The 18,764-nt window shown below is 49.3% G+C and overlaps 1 protein-coding gene across 1 annotated transcript in view; it reads right to left on the bottom strand.

The window, feature by feature from the left end:
* Window positions 1–15,427, bottom strand: part of TDRP (testis development related protein) — a 46,189-nt gene extending 30,762 nt beyond the window's left edge. Inside the window, exon 1 of the mRNA XM_032413760.1 lies at window positions 15,233–15,427. Coding sequence (XP_032269651.1) covers window positions 15,233–15,337 — 105 coding nt within the window. The 5' untranslated portion in view covers window positions 15,338–15,427. The remainder of the gene's footprint in view (window positions 1–15,232) is intronic.
* Window positions 15,428–18,764: the final 3,337 nt, after the last annotated feature.

The following is an 18,764-nucleotide window of genomic DNA, read 5'->3' as shown; positions in this document are numbered from 1 at the left end:
AGGGAGGACCGCGTGCTTCCCTGGATCGCACAGGCCCACAGCACGGGAGGAAGGGAGGACCGCGTGCTTCCCTGGATCGCACACACGCCCACAGCACGGGAGGAAGGGAGGACCGCGTGCTTCCCTGGATCACACAGGCCCACAGCACGGGAGGAAGGGAGGACCACATGCTTCCCTGGATCGCACACACGCCCACAGCACGGGAGGAAGGGAGGACCGCGTGCTTCCCTGGATCGCACACGCCCACAGCACGGGAGGAAGGGAGGACCGCGTGCTTCCCTGGATCGCACAGGCCCACAGCACGGGGGAACTCGAGGCCTCCCCTCAGTGCCGCTGTAGCTCACATACAACCACCGCACTGGAGGAACTAGAGGTTGCTGTCCCCAGCGTTGCTCTAGATCAACCTTCTCTGCCCCATCCGGAGATTAGGATGCCTGTGACAAACCCCGTGTCTCCAGAGAAGGTAACCAAATGTGTGGAAATATGAAGACACTGAGTTAACCAAATGTGTGGAAATATGAAGACCTTGTTCAGCTACCATCCCATGACTGATGAAATACATCAGCAAAATGGATCCGCAAGCCCTGTCTCCTCCCTCCTGGATAAACCCTGTTCCAAATTCAACTCTTTCCCAAGGAGCATGGTACAGGGAGTCTGGCGGGCCCCAAAGACAAGGGGAATGTAGGTTTTACCTTCCCGGCTGGTGGACAGGAGGTCCCACCAGTGCCTGAGCCAATGGAAGGGGGCGCTCAGGGGTGCAGGGCCAACACTGGGGGCAGGACCCTATTTGTTCCCAAGGGGTAGAGCTACCCTAATACTAAGTTTCTCGTTTTGTAACATGAAGGAACTGAACCTTGATGGAATTTACCCAGAAAAAAAATCTAGAAAAGGAAGAGTTTTACAATTGAGAATTTATTACGCTTTAGCTAATAACTGAATAAAGACACCATCCATACTGGGAATGCAGGTCAGGTTTCAGGGCCTCACTCAGCAGCTCTGCAACTTGGTGGAAATTATCCAGCACCTCCTCAGCCTGAATTTCATGAACAGACCACACTGACCTCTGATTCCTGAGAGCTGTTGGATGAAATCTCATGGTTCCCTCCCCTTCCTCACCCTCACTCTAAGTATCTTTTCTGATCTATACTTTCTATGATTTTTAAATGCTCACTTAGCAATCCCTGGGGCAGAAAAAAAAAAAAACTATCTGTAATACTATGAAATATCTCTCTCTGACTATAACGACTAGTACTAAGTAGTGTGTATATGAGTATGTTTAAAGTCCTATCAAAATAAATGACATTCTAGCCAGCATAGCCCACTGAAGTCAGAAAGAACACATGACAGCCCTCTAACATTATTTACTTGTATTATTCTGTAAGTTCTAATCAGTACAAGGCATGAAATAGAAATGAATTAAAACTACTCAAAAGGAAATTACAATTATTATTATTGAGACTATATAACAAGAAAATGGAAAAGCATCAAATGAGGAACCATTAGACCTAAAAAATGGCTAAATAGAAAAAATAGCTCTATTACAGTTAAAGAGAATGGGAAAAAGCCATTCACAAGAACAAAAACATTAAAAATATTCAGAAAAAAAGTTTACATGTTGCCTTAACCAATTATATTAAAAAGGAGACTTGAGTAAATGATTATAAAATCATTTTTGGAACAGCACATGACATTAGAAAACATCATTTCTTCCTAAACAAGTCGCTGGGCTGGTAGGGTGATTTCTCAGCGGGGTGGAGGACAGAATCTGTGGTGGTTTCAGGTCACACAGGCCTCGGAAGACCCAGATCCAGGCCGCTGCTTTCCCCCAGTCTCCAGAGATCCCGCGAGCTGCCATCAACATTGGCACAGCGGCTCGGCCCTCCGGAGTGTGGAATACAAAACCAGAGATAAAATTCAAGAGAATGAGAGGGAAGTCCACAGACTGAACGAAAATATTCACAAAAGACATACCTGATAAAGGACTACTGTCCAAAACATACAAAGAACTCTTAAAAGTCAACAATAAGAAAATGAAAACCCAATTTAAAAATGGGCAAAAGACTTGAACGAACACTTCATCAAAGACAGAGTAAAACCAAAAAGGCGAATTCCTATTTCTCATACAAAAACAAGCCTGTTTCCCACTTTCGTGTGCAAACACAAATAAGAAAGACGGCGGCGGTAACTGGCGCCCAGTCTCAGCGAGGCTGGTGTGACACAGGGCACCTTTATTTCAACGAAGACGTTACACACGGAGTCAAGATATACAGACGGGGAGTAAGTGTAGGAAAAGATGGTCAACAGCATACGTCACCAGGGAACTGCAAATTACAACGGATACCCTCACACGAGCGTCGGAGCGGCCAAAATGCAGAACATCTCCCCCCACCGAGTGCTGGCGAGGCTGTGCGTGGACGGGAGCCCTCCCGCACCGCACACCGCACACCGCACACCGCACACCGCGCGGGGGACCCGAGCTCGGCGCCGCCACTCCGGAGGGCAGCGTGGCCGCTTCGTACGACACTAAACATCCTCTCACCCTACGGTCCAGCAGCTGCACTCCTCAGTGCCCACCCGACAAGTCACAGACGTATCGCCACTCAAAAACATGCACACAGCTTCATTCATCATTTCCCAAACTTGGAAGCAACCGAGACGTCCTTCAGTTACTGAACTGCTAAATAAACTGGGGTCCATTCAGACAACAGAATATTATTCAGCACCAAAAAGAAAGGAGCCTTCAAGCCATGAAAAGACATGGGAGGAAATATAAATGCAGATTCCTAAGTGAAAGAAGTCAGTCTGAAAAATCGACCTACTGTGTGATTCCAATTCTATGGCATTCCGGAAAAGGCAAAACTATGGAGGCAGTAAGATCAGTGGTCGGCAGAGGGTAGGGGGTGGGGGAGGAGCAGGCGGGGCACAGAGGGTTTCGGGCAGTGAGACCACTCTGTGTGACCCTGTCAGGGTGGGTACGTGTGTCATCACACACTTGTGCAAAGCCACAGAGCGTGCACCACCAGCAGTGACCCTGATGTAGACTGTGGACTCTGGGGGATGACAAGGCGTTCATGGGGTTCATCAGATCAGTGGTGGCAAATGCACCATCTCCTGGGGTGCTGATGGTGGGGGAGGCTGGGGGAGGGGAGGGGGTGCAGTCTATGGGAAATCTCTGCACCTTCCCCTCAATTCTGCTGTGAACCTAAAACTGCCCCCGGCTCCACAAAATAAAGTCTATTAAAAACAAAAAGAAAATAAAAAACTGGCTCAATAACACACAAGTAAAAAAAGTGAACAGGAAAGGGAAGACATATTTTTAAGTCTAATTAAAGGTAACTTGTGGTACCCGTTATTAAATGCATTATAAAACTTCAGTTAGCAAAACTGCAGGAATGGGACAAGAATACACAGAAGAACTCAAGAGAACAGAATGGAAAATCTCACAGACCCCAACATGTAGGTTGATTTTAATATACAGTAACTGGCATGAAAAAGAGAGTAAAAGAACAATTTTTTTAATGGATTTAAAATAACTGGTAATCTATTTTGAGAAAAAAAAAAGTTAAATCCTTGTTTACACAGCAGACAGCAAAATAAATTCCACACAGATGAAAGAGTTATTCCTTTTAAATGAAGCCATAAAGGAACTAGAAGACTCTGAACTCAGGGAAGGAAATGCCTTTCTAGGCATAAAAGCAAGAGGGAAAAAACAAAGAGAAATACAGAGATTTTATCTTTTTTTTTTTAAGTTCTTAAAGAAATCATTTACCTATCTTGATAAAATGTCTAATTTGAAGTTCATACATATTTATAACAAATCAAATACTGGGTGTGGTAGAGTAAAAAATATTTGGTCTTTGTCCCTGTTTCCTGTCACGATGCTTCTAAAACCCTTGGAATTTACAGCCTTTTGTATGCTAATGATGTGGCTGGGGAGGGGGCTGGTCACCAGAAAAGCCAAGCCTTACAGCACTTTCAGCCTGCTACCATCCCCTCCCCTGACCCACGGGAAGGAAAGCCCTGGAAATGGGCCAATGGTTTAATCTACCATGCCTCGGTAATGGAACCTCCCTAAAACCTCCTAAATGATAGGGTTTGGGGAGCCTCCAGGTTGGCGATCATATTCATGTGCTAGGAGGTGCGTGTCCAGAGAGGGCAAGGAAGTTCTGAACCCCTCCCCATACTTGGCCCATGCATCTCTTCCCTGCGGTTGTTCCTGAGTTTTACCCTTTATAGTGAGTAATGATGAATAAATAAGTTTGTTTATATAAATACAATACACATATAATAAGACACATGCACCCGTATGCTCACGGCAGCATCACTTACAATGGCCAAGACATGGAGGCAGCCCACGTGTCCAGTGACTGACGAATGCATAAAGAAGATGTGATGTGTGTACCCATGCGCACACGCACACACACACAAATGGGATATCACTCCGCTATAAAAAAGGAATGAAATCTTGCCATTTCTAACAACATGGATGGATCTACAGCATAGTATGCTAAGTGAAATAAGTCAGAGAAAGACAAACACCATATGATTTTACTTTTATGTGGAATCTAAAACAAAAAAAAGGAAAAAGAAACAAACCGACAGAAACAGACTTATAGATACAAAGAGCAAGCTGTCAGTTGCCAGGGGGCAGAGAGGGAGGGAATAAAAGATACAAGCTTCCAGTTGAATTAAGATAAGGGGATGTGACATACAGCATAGGGGATGAGTCAAAAACACGTAACAACTCTGTATGGTGACAGAGGGTGGCTAGATTTATAGTGGCAATCCCGCCACAATGTGTAGAAATGCTGAATCAATATGCTGTACACCTGAAACTATTATAATCTTTTGTGTCAACTACACGTCAATAAAATAAAATAAAGTAGAGGTTAGCAAATGATGGCCCCCAGGCCAGTGCAGCTGTTTTTGTAAATAAAGTTTTATTGGAACACCCACAGTCATTCATTTACATATTGTCTTGGGCTGTTTGTCTGCGACAACTGCCAAGCTGAGTAGTAGTGACAGAGACCATCTGGCCCCCAGAAAAGCTTAAACTATTTACTATCTGGCCCTTTACAGTAACATAAGGTGTAGGACACAGAATAACTATTTGCCTCAGGTCACAAAAGTACTGACAGGGCTGAGACCCAGATCTGCCGCCTGAGTCCCGGACAGAGACTGTCAACACACCTTGCTACTCACTCCCTTTTCCCTGGTTCCCATTCACTTACCGATCAAATTATGAGCTCTGAAGCGGAGAGCCAGTCCCTGTAGATTTCTTGTAGTGCTATCAGTGATGAGCATTTCAGGCTTTCCCTCATCACATCACCTGCTAGACTCTTCAATCTGGACCCTCCTGCCCCCAAAGCCTTGCTGCCGTCCTTCGGGCTTCCCTGTTGCTCTGAGGTGACAGCTTTGTCCTGATCCCTCCAGCTGCCCTTCAGGCCTTGACCCTCACCTCCCAAGGCACAGACTCACTGACCAGCTTTGGCAACTCCCTTCTTCCAGCTTTTCTCGACTACTCTTTAATTTAAAATTCAGGCTCTTCTTTCACCTCTGAACAGCAACACTGGAATCCTACCTGTTTAATCTGCATTCGCCTCTAATCCCTCCTCCTCAGACAAGTATTCCTTGTAAGACATCATAAAGCCCTCACTCAAAAATCTTTATTATTTACCTAAAAGGTGAAGTCTGAACTCCTTAATGGGGCTTTCCCAGTTCTCCCCTAAACAAATCTTCCTGTGCCAGTTAAAACTGCATTGCTATGCCTTTCTCAATATCCTTCCTCAAGAGCCAGCTTAAACTGTTCCTCCTCCAATAATTAAGTAGAAAAAAGAGGTGTACAGAGAAAAGGGGAGGGGTACACATGACAGTTCTTTTCTCACCTGTTCTAGTACTTCTTGCTTGCTAATTCACCAGAGGACTCTTACCACCCACGTAAGACTGCTATCAATATGCTCAGTATTACAAAACTTCTTACAGCAAAAAGTAAAACTGTACTAGGACGCCTGGGGGGCTCAGTCGTTGAGCATCTGCCTTCGGCTCAGGTCATGATCCCAGGGTCCTGGGATCGAGCCCCGCATTGGGCTCCCTGCTCCGCGGGAAGCCTGCTTCTCCCTCCCCCACTCGCCCTGCTTGTGTTCCCTCTCTCGCTGTCTCTTTCTCTGTCAAATAAATAAATAAAATCTTTAAAAAAAAAAAAAAAAAAGTAAAACTATACTATATAGGCATTTGAGCCAAAACACAATTTCATCAATGCTTTCCTAAGGCACTGATCATTGAAATCCTAAAACTTTTCTTATATAAAATATCAATATTTGGAAAATGAAGAAAAATGATATCACAAGTTTATGATAACCTATAAGAGCAACAATGTAGCAAAAAATAGCAACTCAGAGTGCCTGGCTAGCTCAGTCAGTAGAGTGTGTGACTCAGTCTCAGGGTCGTGAGTTCAAGCCCCACCTTGGGTATGGAGCCTACTTAAAAAAATATATATATTATTGCACATATACATATAAACTCAGAGAAACCTGGATTCTGGATTCAAATTATTCTTCGTGACTGTATAACTTCACTAAACTCCTCAAATGTAAACTACTGTGATTGTCATCATGGAGGTAGCGCGGAGATAAACGTAGTCTTGAGCCCTGAATTAAACGACCGAGTCACGGTTCTCAGGGGAAATACAGGGTCAGGTTTCCGTCCTTGTTTCATGTGTGTTTCTGTCCCGAGACCTCTTACTCCGCATGTACTGTTTCATTAACACCGTAACTCACGCCTCAGCAGAGCCTGCTCCTCGTGTCTCCTCCGTAGGGCGCGTCGCAGCCTTCCCGCCCACAGGCACTCTGGACAGCACTGCCACACGGCGCTTGGCGGCCACTGACTCGGCGCAGGACGGCGTGCGGGAGCCCGGAGGGTGCGCGCGGACCACTCTCCCGGGCTTCCTAGTAACTCTGAGCGAGGAGGCGGCTCTGCGAATCCAGAACGGGCAGGTCACAAGGGCCAGTGTGCCCGCTGCTGGGGGTCACTGGGAGGACCTGCAGTGCCACGTGTCCAGCGCTCGCCGCAGCATCCGGCAGGAGGCAGCATTTATCCCCCAAACGGAGACAGTCACTCGCTGGAAAGACATCTCTCAGGACTGCAGTACCCCACCGACCGTGTATCGCGGCCAGCGCTCCCACGAGGACACGAGAACCAGTGAGCATCAGCCACCGAGTTTCCACAGTAACAAGTTTATACAGAACACTGTACTCCATCTACAGGACTCGAAAGGAAGCCACAGTCTTCTCTCTTACGGAACATCTGTGACCGTCTTGGGAAGCCAAGAGCCCACGCGAGGTGCTCCCTGGACCCGCTCCGTGTGCATGCCCCGCATCTACCCCACGCGCTGGGTCCCTCCTCCCCTCAGTCTCTGTGATGAGCAGAAGTGACAAGACTCCGTCTTCCCTCAGAGCACCTCCCACTAGACTTTCGGGGCAGAAACTCTGGTTTATCTGACTACCCACGAGTCCAAGACCAAGAAGAGCTCGCTCAGTGTGTGAGGAACATGCAGGCAAAATGATCTGTTAATCCATGAACAGACAGGAAAACAACAAAGTCTACAAAATTCTCGTGGCTGTCCCTAGTGTGGATCTTGACTCATTCTTAAATGACAGGTGAAAGCCCTCCTGAGCTTCAGTCTTTGGCTTTTAATCCTAAAACGGGGGTTCATTAGCCCCTGTATTACACCCTAACCCCAAACCCAGACTTCCCAGCAGGTATTTACCCCTCACGACTCCCGTGGCGGGGTCGCCAGCGAGGGGACATGCAGCCGCAGGACACAGCCTCAGAGCAGAAGGGTCACTCCCAGTCTGACTCTCACACTGAAGCCCACACCGTCCAATGCACATGTGATGTGGAGTGCTGATTTTTAAGAATGTTCTAAGTCATGCTACCTCAAGCTCTAGTAAAAACCAGTGAAAGTAAAACTTATTGGGAGTAACAGTTTTAATCTGGCATTTATGGGTGAACATTCTACACAGCAGTACACCAGGGCCTGGGAGAGGCAGACATCGAGCCTGGGTCACTTCTGTCCGCACATCCCTCGCTGTGCCCAGGGACGGGCCGCGGGCCTCAACACGTGCCTGGCTAAGTACTGGGAGGCCCACAGGCCAAGCGAGCACCAGAACCCGCAAACCTCCTGCATGAGCTCTTCTGGGTCTGGGGGGCTCTGGAGCTGTGCTGTCCACGCAGGACCCTAGCTAGGATAGCCGAGGAACCGCATTTCCAACGATGCAACATCAATTTAAAAACAGATACTCAGCTCAGCTATTTTAAATATGTGTGGAACAACCTGGATAAAACCTACTTTTTTTAACTGCACATTTTATAAAATATAAATATTTATCAAGTACTTCTGATGAAAAGCTAACATTCAAATTGAGACATGCTGGTAAATGTAAACTACACACCAGATTTCAAAGACTTCATACGGGAAAAAAATACCTCATTCACAATTTTTTTTTTAAAGATTCAGGTATTTATTTGAGAGAGTGAGCACGCACGAGTTGGGGGAGGGGCAGAGGGAGAGAGAGACATCCTCAAGCAGACTCCAAGCTGAGCAGGGAGCTTGACTCCAGGCTGGATCCCAGGACCCTGAGTTCCGGACCTGAGCTGAAATCAAGAGCCAGATGCTTAACCAACTGGGCCACCCAGGTGCCCCACACAAATTTTTATATTGGTTACATACTGATAGAATTAATATTTTAGATACACTGAATTTAGAAAATTGCATTGAAATTAATTTCACCTTTAAAAAAAAACTTTTTTAACATGGCTACTAGAAAATTTTTGCATTTTTTTTTCTGTTAGGCAGCCCCAAAGTAAGAGAATCCTCAAACTTTCTTTTAAGATGAGTTAACTAAATCTAGGGGGGAGGGGCGCCTGGGTGGCTCAGTCGTTAAGCATCTGCCTTCGGCTCAGGTCGCGGTCCCAGGGTCCTGGGATCGAGCCCCGCATCGGGCTCCCTGCTCGGCGGAAAGCCTGATTCTCCCTCTCCCAGTCCCCCTGCTTGTGTTCCCTCTCTCGCTGTCTCTCTGTCAAATAAATAAATAAAATCTTTAAAAAAAATAAAAAAATAAAAAAATAAATCTGGGGGGAGGACTGAGTGTTTCACCTGCCATCTTTTCTCTTTTCTAACTCTGCCTCTTCTTCCCTTCCCTCAAATAATCCTCAGTTACTTACATATGACAAAACCAGTTCTGCTGACTAAATTAGATTTAGCTCCTGAGTGTCCAATGAGACTAACCCTACAAAGAAGCATTTGCTTGCCCCATCATGAATCTGTATCTAGAAATGTCTCCGATCTTCTAAGGCTGGAGAACTCCTATTCATCCTTCCAGATCCAGTGAAAATGAACCCTGTTCTAGGATTCCTTTACTGCCTTCCCCTCATTTACCCCCTCAGCACCGCACACAGCACTACAGCGCAGCGCTCAGCACAGGTGGTGGAGTTCCTGGAAAATCCTGCGCCTGGACCATGCATCTCACAGGTACCGACAGACGCCCACCAGCTGCGTGTCTGGCGTCTTCCTGCCTTTAGGGACAGAGCAGGGGACATAAGGTCCTTTCTCTGTGCAGTTGTCCATCTAGAGTCTAAGTGACTCTTCAGAAGTGAGATAATAAGTGTTCTCTAAACACCTATCAAGCGACTAAAATGCAGGAAGTCTGCACCACGAGCGCAGAGCCGGCTGTCTTGCCGTGCAGAATCACCCATTCCCCCCGCCAATCTGCACTCCACCAGGTGAATTCACATGGACAGCACGTCCATCCCACACTGCTAACAAATATTCTCAGAGCCAGAAAGAGCGCTCAGACAAGCCTGACTCAGGTTGGATCACCACCTAACTAGCCGTACGGCCCTTCCAGGTCACCGTCCTGCTTTGAGACTGGTTTCCCCACCTGGCAAATGGTGGCACCAACCCATGTCAAGGGCTTATCACACAACGGATGATAAAGGTTAGCGTTGGCTTATCCTTATCCCAATTCTACAGCTCAAAAACAAAACCAAAGCTCCGCTAGGTCTAGGGGCTCGAGTGGCAGAGGTGAGACTAACTCTAGATGCATCAGAATCTGAAATACCAGGCTGTATTTTCACGGGAGAGCAATGATTCTGACTACAGTACATCCGGTGATGTGGTAAACAGGACTGGTAAGGAAGTTCTCAGAAGTCTTCATTTAGGCTCGGAAACATACGAAAAGTGATTTAATATTATCCGTGAGAAGAATATAAATCAAAACCACATTAAGATACCACTTTTCACCCATCAGCTCTAAGCATTTTATCACACTGGCAAGCCTGCTGTGAAAGAAGTCTCATCCGCTGCCTCAGAGCTGAAATGTGCAATCTGACCTCTCTGGGGGGGCGGTTTAGACCTATCAAAATTATAAAAGTGTAAGCCCATGCATTCAGCAGCTCCACTTCCAGAAACTGATCCTCAGACCTGTGAAATGACTCGATGCGTGCTGTAACAGAAATGGACTAGAAATAACCTAAAGGTCAACGGTGCACTGCTTCTAAAAAGTCAATTATCCATATGAGTAAATACTACAGACCCCACTGAAACATGCAAAAGAAAGCTCTTCATATATCAGGAAGAGTGCTAATTGGGAAAAGCAAGCTGGTAGAGCCCACATTCTATGCTAAAAGCTCACCTCTTCCCAATACGGCCATCCCCCAAAGAGGAGGCCTCATAGCATGGATCTTCTGAACATAACTACAACTATCTAGTTTACTTTCTTCCCAACCACCACCACAGCAAACTTCAAGGAGCCTGCATACCATCAAAAAGAAGGACTTTTATGTCATTGAAACTAAGCTTTGCCACCCCTTGGTTCTTCTTAAAAGCAGGTTAAAAAACACCTGGAATGTTCTCTGATTTTGGGGTGGGGAGAGGGGAATACCTACAGAATATGTGTAAGCCTCTTAAAATTGTTTTGAAAGATTTTATTTATTTATGAGAGAGAGAGAGAGCGCGTGCGCACGAGCAAGGCTGAGGGGCAAAGGGAGAAGCAGACTGACACGGACTCCATCCCAGGACCCGGATATCAAGACCTTAATCCACTGGAGCCACCCAGGCGCCCACCCCCTTAAAATTTTTAACAGGAAAATGTTGCAAAAATTCTCTGAGGTTTTTAAAGGCATTAATATTAATTTAGGGGCGCCTGGCTGGCTCAGTCAGTAGAGCGTGCAACTCTTGATCTCAGGGTTGTGAGTTCAAGCCCCAGGTTGGGTGTAGAGATGACTAAAGGCATTCATTTAAGCTAGCTAAAGCCCTTTGCAGTCCAGCTCAAAGCAACTGAGAAGCTGTGTCAACTGCCTTTAGTGGAGCATCTCCAACCTTCCCTCTCGGCTACTGCATAAAATTTTGACAAGCAGAGGTTTAAAAAAAAAGGCTCAGCAACCCCAATATCCATCAGAAGCGGTCCAATGAAACGCTGACATTTAATATTACGCAGCCTTAAAAATGAAATTCTTTTCAGCCACAGCACCGAAACGGGAAGTGTTCGATATACATATTATGGAGGGAACAACTCAAGATGCAGAGAGATTTATAGTAGGAAAGCAAATATATGATTTTAAACATACACTTATGTATATGCATAAATATTGCTCATGAAAAGCTATACAAAAAAAGTGACAGTACTTCTATGGGAGAGTGGGAAGAAGTTAGGAGCTAACATTTGACATCCAGGAGTCTTTCACTATGTGCATAGCAGGGTTTTTTTTTTTTTTTTAAATAAACATAAGACTTGGGGCACCTGGGGGGCTCAGTCAGTGAAGCGTCTGCCTTCGGCTCAGGTCATGATCCCAGAGTCCTGGGATCGAGTTCCCCATCGAGTTCCCTGCTCAGCGGGGAGCCTGCTTCTCCCTCTCCTCCCGACTCGTGCTCTCTCTCGGAATCTCTCTCTCCCTCACTCTCAAATAAAAATAAATAAAATCTTTAAAATAAACAAACATGAAACTCACCAAAACTTGTCTCTCCTTGTTGAATGACTGCAGTGAATAATTTGCTTTATAAACCTTACTGTTAGATTTTAATACAAAATAGTGTGTATTCATGACAATAAAGGCCAACAGCCTAAGAGCAGCTCAGAGATTGTTTTCTACTGTGTTAAAACTGTTTTAGTAACAGTTCGGTGTTACCCACATCCAAGTACCAATTCTGAATGCCTCACATCTCAAACTTATTAAAACTTCACATTAAGCTATTTTTTTCTTTTTAAACAAAACACGGATTATAGCCGTGTGACCGGATTTCCAAGGAGGTAGAACACCAGACAAGAATGCCAACAGAACAGCATCCTAGAGCAAGGCAGGGCGCTCTGCCCACGAGAGTGACGCCCGAGCAGTGGGCTGACTTTGAGGGGTGGGGGCCCAAAGGCTGGAGACAAAGCAGAGCGCACAGCCTCCGGCTAATGAGACGCTGGCCTCAACAGACCCACCAATCCCTCCTGCCTGTTAATTCCTACTTCTTTTAACGTTAAAATAAAAGTTCGTAGGCAGAAGTTTTAGAGTGGACTTGTCATGAATTTTAAAATTTAATTCTAAGGAGAACTGGCTTTGGGATAAAGAGGAATCCTCCTGAAGGGATTAAGCGAATGTGGAGTATGACTAACCTATCCCAATTCAACAGGGCTCTGACTTCCACAGCAAAGTGTTTCCACACATTAAACCACACACCCCCTTAATAAAGTAACACAAGAAGCACAGTCACATCTCACTCCCAGAAAACAGAGAACAAAACCCAAATGGCGTTGAGGGTGGCCATGACTTTAGAGATGCTACACAAAAGACACAATCCATGAAAAAAATAATTGACAATCTGGACTACATTAATATCAAAAACTTCTAAAACACAATAAAATTTAAAAAAATTTAAAACTTCTGCTCTGTGAAAGACACTGGCAGGAGAAGAAGGCAGACCACGGACTAGGAGAAAATATTTGAAAAAGACATCTCTGATAAAGGACTGTTACCCAAAATACACAATGAGCTCTTCAAAGCCAACAAGAAAACAAGCAACCCGGTTAAAAGATGGGCCGAAAGATGTGGACAGCTCAGTGAAGAACGGGCACTGGAGAAGGTGCTCCACATTGTGGTCCTCACGGTAACGCAAACTGAAACAACCAGACACCACTTCACGCCCAGCAGAGGCCACCACCCAGAGCGCTGACCACGCCAAGTGCTGGCGAGGCCGTGGTGCCCCGGGGACTCCCACTCCCTGCTGGCAGGAGGCGGAATGGTGCGGCCACTGTGCAGAGTGGCGGTTTCTCCCAAAACTCAACGACCTCTTACCCTCCCGTACAGCAGTCGCACTCTTGAGCGTTTCACTGAGTTAAAATTTAATGTCCAGGCAAACACCTGCATAAAGGTATTTAGAACAAGCAGCTTCGTTCCTAACTGCCAAAACCTGGAAGCCACCAAGACGCCCTTCCACAGGTGATGGATACACGGTACAACCAGACAATGAAATGTTATTTAGGGCTAAAAAAAAAAAAAGAAAAAAAGAGCTCTCAAGCCTCGAAGAGACAGAGGAACTGTAAACACATATTGCTAAACAAGAGAGATGCCAGTCTGAGAAGGCTCCATCCTGTAGGATTCTAACTCTACGACCTCCTGGAAAAGATAGACCCAGGGGCACAAGGGAGGGATGAGTAAGTAGAACAAGGAGGTCTATAGGGTCTGTAGGGTAGTGAAACTATTCTGGTACCCTAACGGTGGATAGACTTCACATTACATTCGTCAAAATCTACCCAACGTACCACCCCGAGTGAGCGCCAGTGCGTAGGAACCCTGGGAAAAGGGAGGTTCACAGATTACAACAAATGGGAGGCTGACAGTGAGCAAGGGCCAGGCATGTGTGCGGACAGGGAGTATGGGGGAACACTTTGTCTTTTCCACTCAATTTTGCTGGGTACCTAAAGAATAAAGTCTATTAAAATAGAAAAAAATACACTGTGAGCTAAGATGACAATTCTGTAAGAAGAAAGAAAATGGGTCTTAGGATTCATTATAAGTGGAAGCAGAACACAGCAAGGATCAATTTAAATTTTTAAGAGTTCATCCAGAAACAACAGTATTTTTAATCTTTGACCAGTAAGAATTGTACTAAATAATTCTGTTGCCACATACAAACAACATAAAAACTCTCAACATTATATTTAAGAGAGCTGCTGTTTAGAGCAATCATAAAATTTTGGGATTAAAAAAGTTACAAGTAGGATGAGCACTAATACTATCAAAAAGTAAATTCTGAAAGGCCAGCTCAGATAGGAACCAAATTTAAACAATTCATCAGATGCATTTAAGTCCTGTAAGAAATAGCTGTCGGGATGAACTCCTTCAGTCTGGAAGCTAAGTTATGTTCCCCCCACTGGAGAAAAAGGATCTCGTCAACTATTCACAAGTTCTCAGAAGGAAAGACACGATCCTCACTGACTTCGGTAAGAGCCGTAACAGCAGCAGGAGTTTCCAAACACTTAACGAAGGAAGGAAGGAGAGACAGAGAGAGAGAGAGAGAAAGGGAAAGAAAGAAAAATAAATTAATTTCATAACCACTCCTTTAAAGAAAAAAAGCTGAATTTCTGACCTCAATTTCATAATGCGAGGAAGAGAACACCGCATTGGAAAGGGGGGAAGGGCACACATATGCAACGCATCCAGACTCCACCTGGGATCCTTTTTAATTAAAAAATTCTAAGCATTCCAAGCATATCTGCCAACTCGTAAGGCCAGTGTCTGCCCATTTTCTGCACGGACACCTGCCTCCTTCCTGCAGACAAAGGTTTCAGGAAGGGAAGTACTTACCCGGCAAGTACGCGCTGCCCAAGCGCTTTCTCGCGGCGGCGGCAGGCCCTGCGGCCCCCAGCGCCCGGGATCGGCGGGGCGGACTGGCCAAGGCCCCGGGCGCCGTCAGCCGGCCGCCGGGTCCACCGAGGCAGGAAGGCCAGCCGGCCAGCAGCGGGGGGCTCCGGGCTGCGCGCCCCAGCCTGCGCGTGGGGGCGGCGAGGGCGTGGGACTCACGCCCGGTAACTCGGGGAGTCCACACGGACGGCAGCGGCGCGGCCCCGCGGCCCGGGCCTCACCTGCGCAGCCCCGCCCGCGCGCCCCCCGCCGCGCGCCTCTCCCTCCGCACAGCCCGGGCCTGGCGCCGCACCCCTCCCCGCTCCCCCTCGCCCGCACCTCCCCCTACCTGCGCGGCGGCGGCGGCGGCGGCCGGCGGCGGCCCCCCCGGCAGGCCGTCCTCCTCCTCGGGGGGCTCGTCCAGGAGCACCCGGCTGCGGCTCAGCTTCCACATGCTCCAGGGCGGCTCCGGGGTCGGTGCGTCGACGCGCGCCCCTCCTCGGCCGGCCCGCAGCGCGCCGACGCTCGGCCTGCGGCTCCTGCGGGACCGGGACGCGGCGAGTGGGGCAGGGCGGGGCTGGGCGGCGGCGGCGGCGGGGCCCGGCCCACCCCGGCCGGACCGGACCCACCCCGGGCCGGCCGAGCCCCCGCCTCCGCCCCGCCCGGGCCTCCCCGCCCCCCGCCCCCGGCGCCGGCGCCCCCACCCCCGACCAGGTCCCAGACCCCAAGCCCGAGCAGGCCCACCCCTCGACCAGGCCGCCCCCCACCACCGCACCCCGGCCTCCACGCCTCCTTACGGCCCCCCAACCCCAGGTCGCCGCCCCCCACCCCGGCCGAGCACCCCCAGGCCCTCGCTCCCACTCCTCCCAGCGACGGTCCCGCCCCCCTCACCGCCCGCTCCGCGAGACCCCGCCCCTCGTGGCCTCGGGCTCCCCCAACTCCGGCCGCCCTCACCCCGGGCTCCCCTTCCCGTGGCTGCCGCTCGCCCCCCGCCCTGGGCCGACTCCCCGACCCCGAGCTGACATCCTCACTTCGGGGGCCCCACCGCTCACCACCCTCTTTCCTCCCGGCATCCCCCCTCGGCCCTCCCCCAACCCGGGGCCCCTTCACCCCGGCCGCCCTCACCCCAGACCACTCCTCACCCTCGGCCACCCCCCTCCCGGGCTGACCGTCCCCTACCCCCAGCGGACCCCCCCGCCCCCGGGCCCCCCCCCCCCCCCCCCCCCCCCCCCCCCCGGCCCCCCCCCTCCCGGGCTGACCGTCCCCTCCCCCAAGCGGACCCCCTCGCCCCGGGCCCCCCCACCCCTCACCGCTCCCCTCATCTCGGCCCCCCCACATCCGGCACCTCCCACCCCGCTCCGACCCTGTCACCCCGAGGTGACCCCCTTACCCGGGACCCCCCATTCCGGGCCGCCCCCTCATCCCGGGCCCCGCCTCACCCCGGGACCACCCCCCACCCCCACCCCGGCCAACCCCTCACCCCGGCCGTGGGGCGCGGCCAGGTCCGCCGGGCGGTGGCGCGGGGGCGGGGCCCGGGCGGCCGGCTGCGGTCACCGTGGCAACGGCCGCCGGACGCGGGGCGGGCGCAGTGCGCATGCCCACTGCCCTCTGCCCGCCGGGCTCCCGCCCCCAAAAGGGAAGGCGGCGCGCGCAGGGCTAAGACCCCTGCGGGGGGACTCGGCCCCGGGCGGCGGCCGTCCTCGAACGAGCCTGGGGTCGCAGGTGTCCCGGGGCGCGGCGGCGCCCAGCATTCGGCTCTCCCGCAGACGAACCCGGGCGCTCGGGTGACCGGCCTGCCCTGCACCCCTCCTCCCGCTCCCGGGCTCCGGCAGGTGTGCGCGGCGGCGCCGGGGCTGCGGTCCTGGCCGTGTCCAGACGCAGGCTAGGCCGGGACAGGGGCGCTTTAGGAGGCTCCCTGGGGTATCGGGTCCGGGAGAAGGCAGCAGGGTGGCCGGACCGGGCCGGGACAATCACGCAAGCCCGTGGACCCCGCACAGGTCCCGAGCACCGCCCTGGGCCGCCGCTGGCCCGCTTCACACCCGCCCCTCGCGCTCAAGAAGCCCCACTAGGCAGTGCTGAGGTTCTGGGGCGGAGTGGGGCAAGGATTCTCAGGCTTTCTGGCCCACTGACAGACAGGATGTGCGGCTGTAGCTTACAGGCTTTCACAAGGGACTCTCACAGGTGATCTTTTCTGAGCTAAGATGGGTTACCGTCACTGTCAGCGGGGGCGTGGCAGGACCCCGGCCTGTACCCCAAGCTGGACAGTCAGGACCCGTATCACGGACAGGATCTCTCGCCCCTCTTACACATCCCAAAGTACAAAATGACATGCGTTTCCTGTCTCTGAAAAGAGACGAATGAAATACAGAAAGATACTCAACGGGGTTGTAATCGGGGAAGTGCAGATCAAGATATCTACCGAGCAGTGGATGCTGAGTGAAATCAGTCAGAGAAAGACAAATACCATGTGATCTGACTCACATGTGGAGTTTAAGAAAAAAAAAACAGGAAAAAAGACAACCCCAGAAACGGACTATTAACTCCACAGAACAAACGGATGGTCTCCAGAGGGGAGGTGGGTGGGGGGTGGGTAAAGTAGGTGATGGGGATGAAGGGGACACTTGTGAGGAGCACTGAGTAAGGCATAGAACTGTTGAGTCACTATATTGTATACCTGAAACTAACAGAATACTATGCTAACTCTACTGGAATTAAAATTTAAAATTCAGTAAAAAAAGATACCCACCTATCAAAGTGGGTATAACAAACATTTATAAAGACACATCTAGTGTTGGGAACAGGGTAGGGAAGCCCTCATGGCACTCCTGGCAGCAGTGTAAATGGTATGAACTTTTAGAAGGAAATTTGATCTATTTGTTAATAGCTGTCAAAAGTCTAATGTGCATACCCTCCTACCCAGCAATTTGTATAGAGAAACCTTTTACTCTATATACTTCAATAGTGCTTACATTTTCACACCAAATATATATTCATGTATTACTTGAGTAATTTAAAAACATATTTTATAAAAGGAATCCAGAGTTGTCGGCTTCTGTAAACATTTTCTTAAGTTTTGTAACTTTACTACTCTAAAAGTAATAATAATAATCAAGGGTATCTTTGGGGGTTTTCCAGGAGTGATTAGCAGCAGAACATTTAAAATGAAAAGCAGGTCTGAGTCTGTCTTCAGGAAGGGTCTGCAGGAGCACAAAGAACAGACCCACTGGAGACAGGCATACGGGCCCTTACAGGGTTAGTGGCGAAGGTCTGGAAGGGGCCAAGCTGCTGAGCAGGATAAAGTCAAATTTTAAATAGCAGCCAGCTACCTGGGAAGCAAGACCATGTGGCAACGAACCCACAAATCCTCCCCTTACATTCTCAGTAGGGCACAAGGATCAGCAGATAAACAGTCACACACACAGCTACCCCACCCACTCCCAAATATCTCCGGACTCACCAAGCACAAATATTACAGAATCCCGTGAAACCACAGAACACTTACTAAAGAATCACTGGTAGGAATTAAATTTAAGAACTCCTTCTTCCTGGGAATATATAAGAATGTTAAAAATGTGTATATACGCACACCTTTTCAAACCAGGTCAAACAAATTTGGTCCTAGGGCTGGAAAGTCTTAAGAAACCCCAGGGCATGGACAATGTGCCCGTCTGTACTCCGAGTCCCACGGGCGACTGTCACAATAAACACGGTCCAAGCACAAACACTGATAAAAGTCAAACACCATGAAGCAGAGGTTACAAAACAAAGCCAGGATCCAAACACAGCCCTTTCAAGGACACTCCAAACAAAACGTGGAAAGCCAACTCAGAACACTTCAACAAATAACACAGATCCTTTCCTTCATGGGAGAGGGGCTGGGG

This window comes from Phoca vitulina, unplaced genomic scaffold (assembly GCF_004348235.1).
Source record: "Phoca vitulina isolate PV1807 unplaced genomic scaffold, GSC_HSeal_1.0 scaffold15, whole genome shotgun sequence".
Lineage (NCBI taxonomy): Eukaryota > Metazoa > Chordata > Mammalia > Carnivora > Phocidae > Phoca > Phoca vitulina.
Note: the sequence above shows the minus strand (reverse complement) of the source record. Positions and strands in the feature narration are given on the sequence as shown.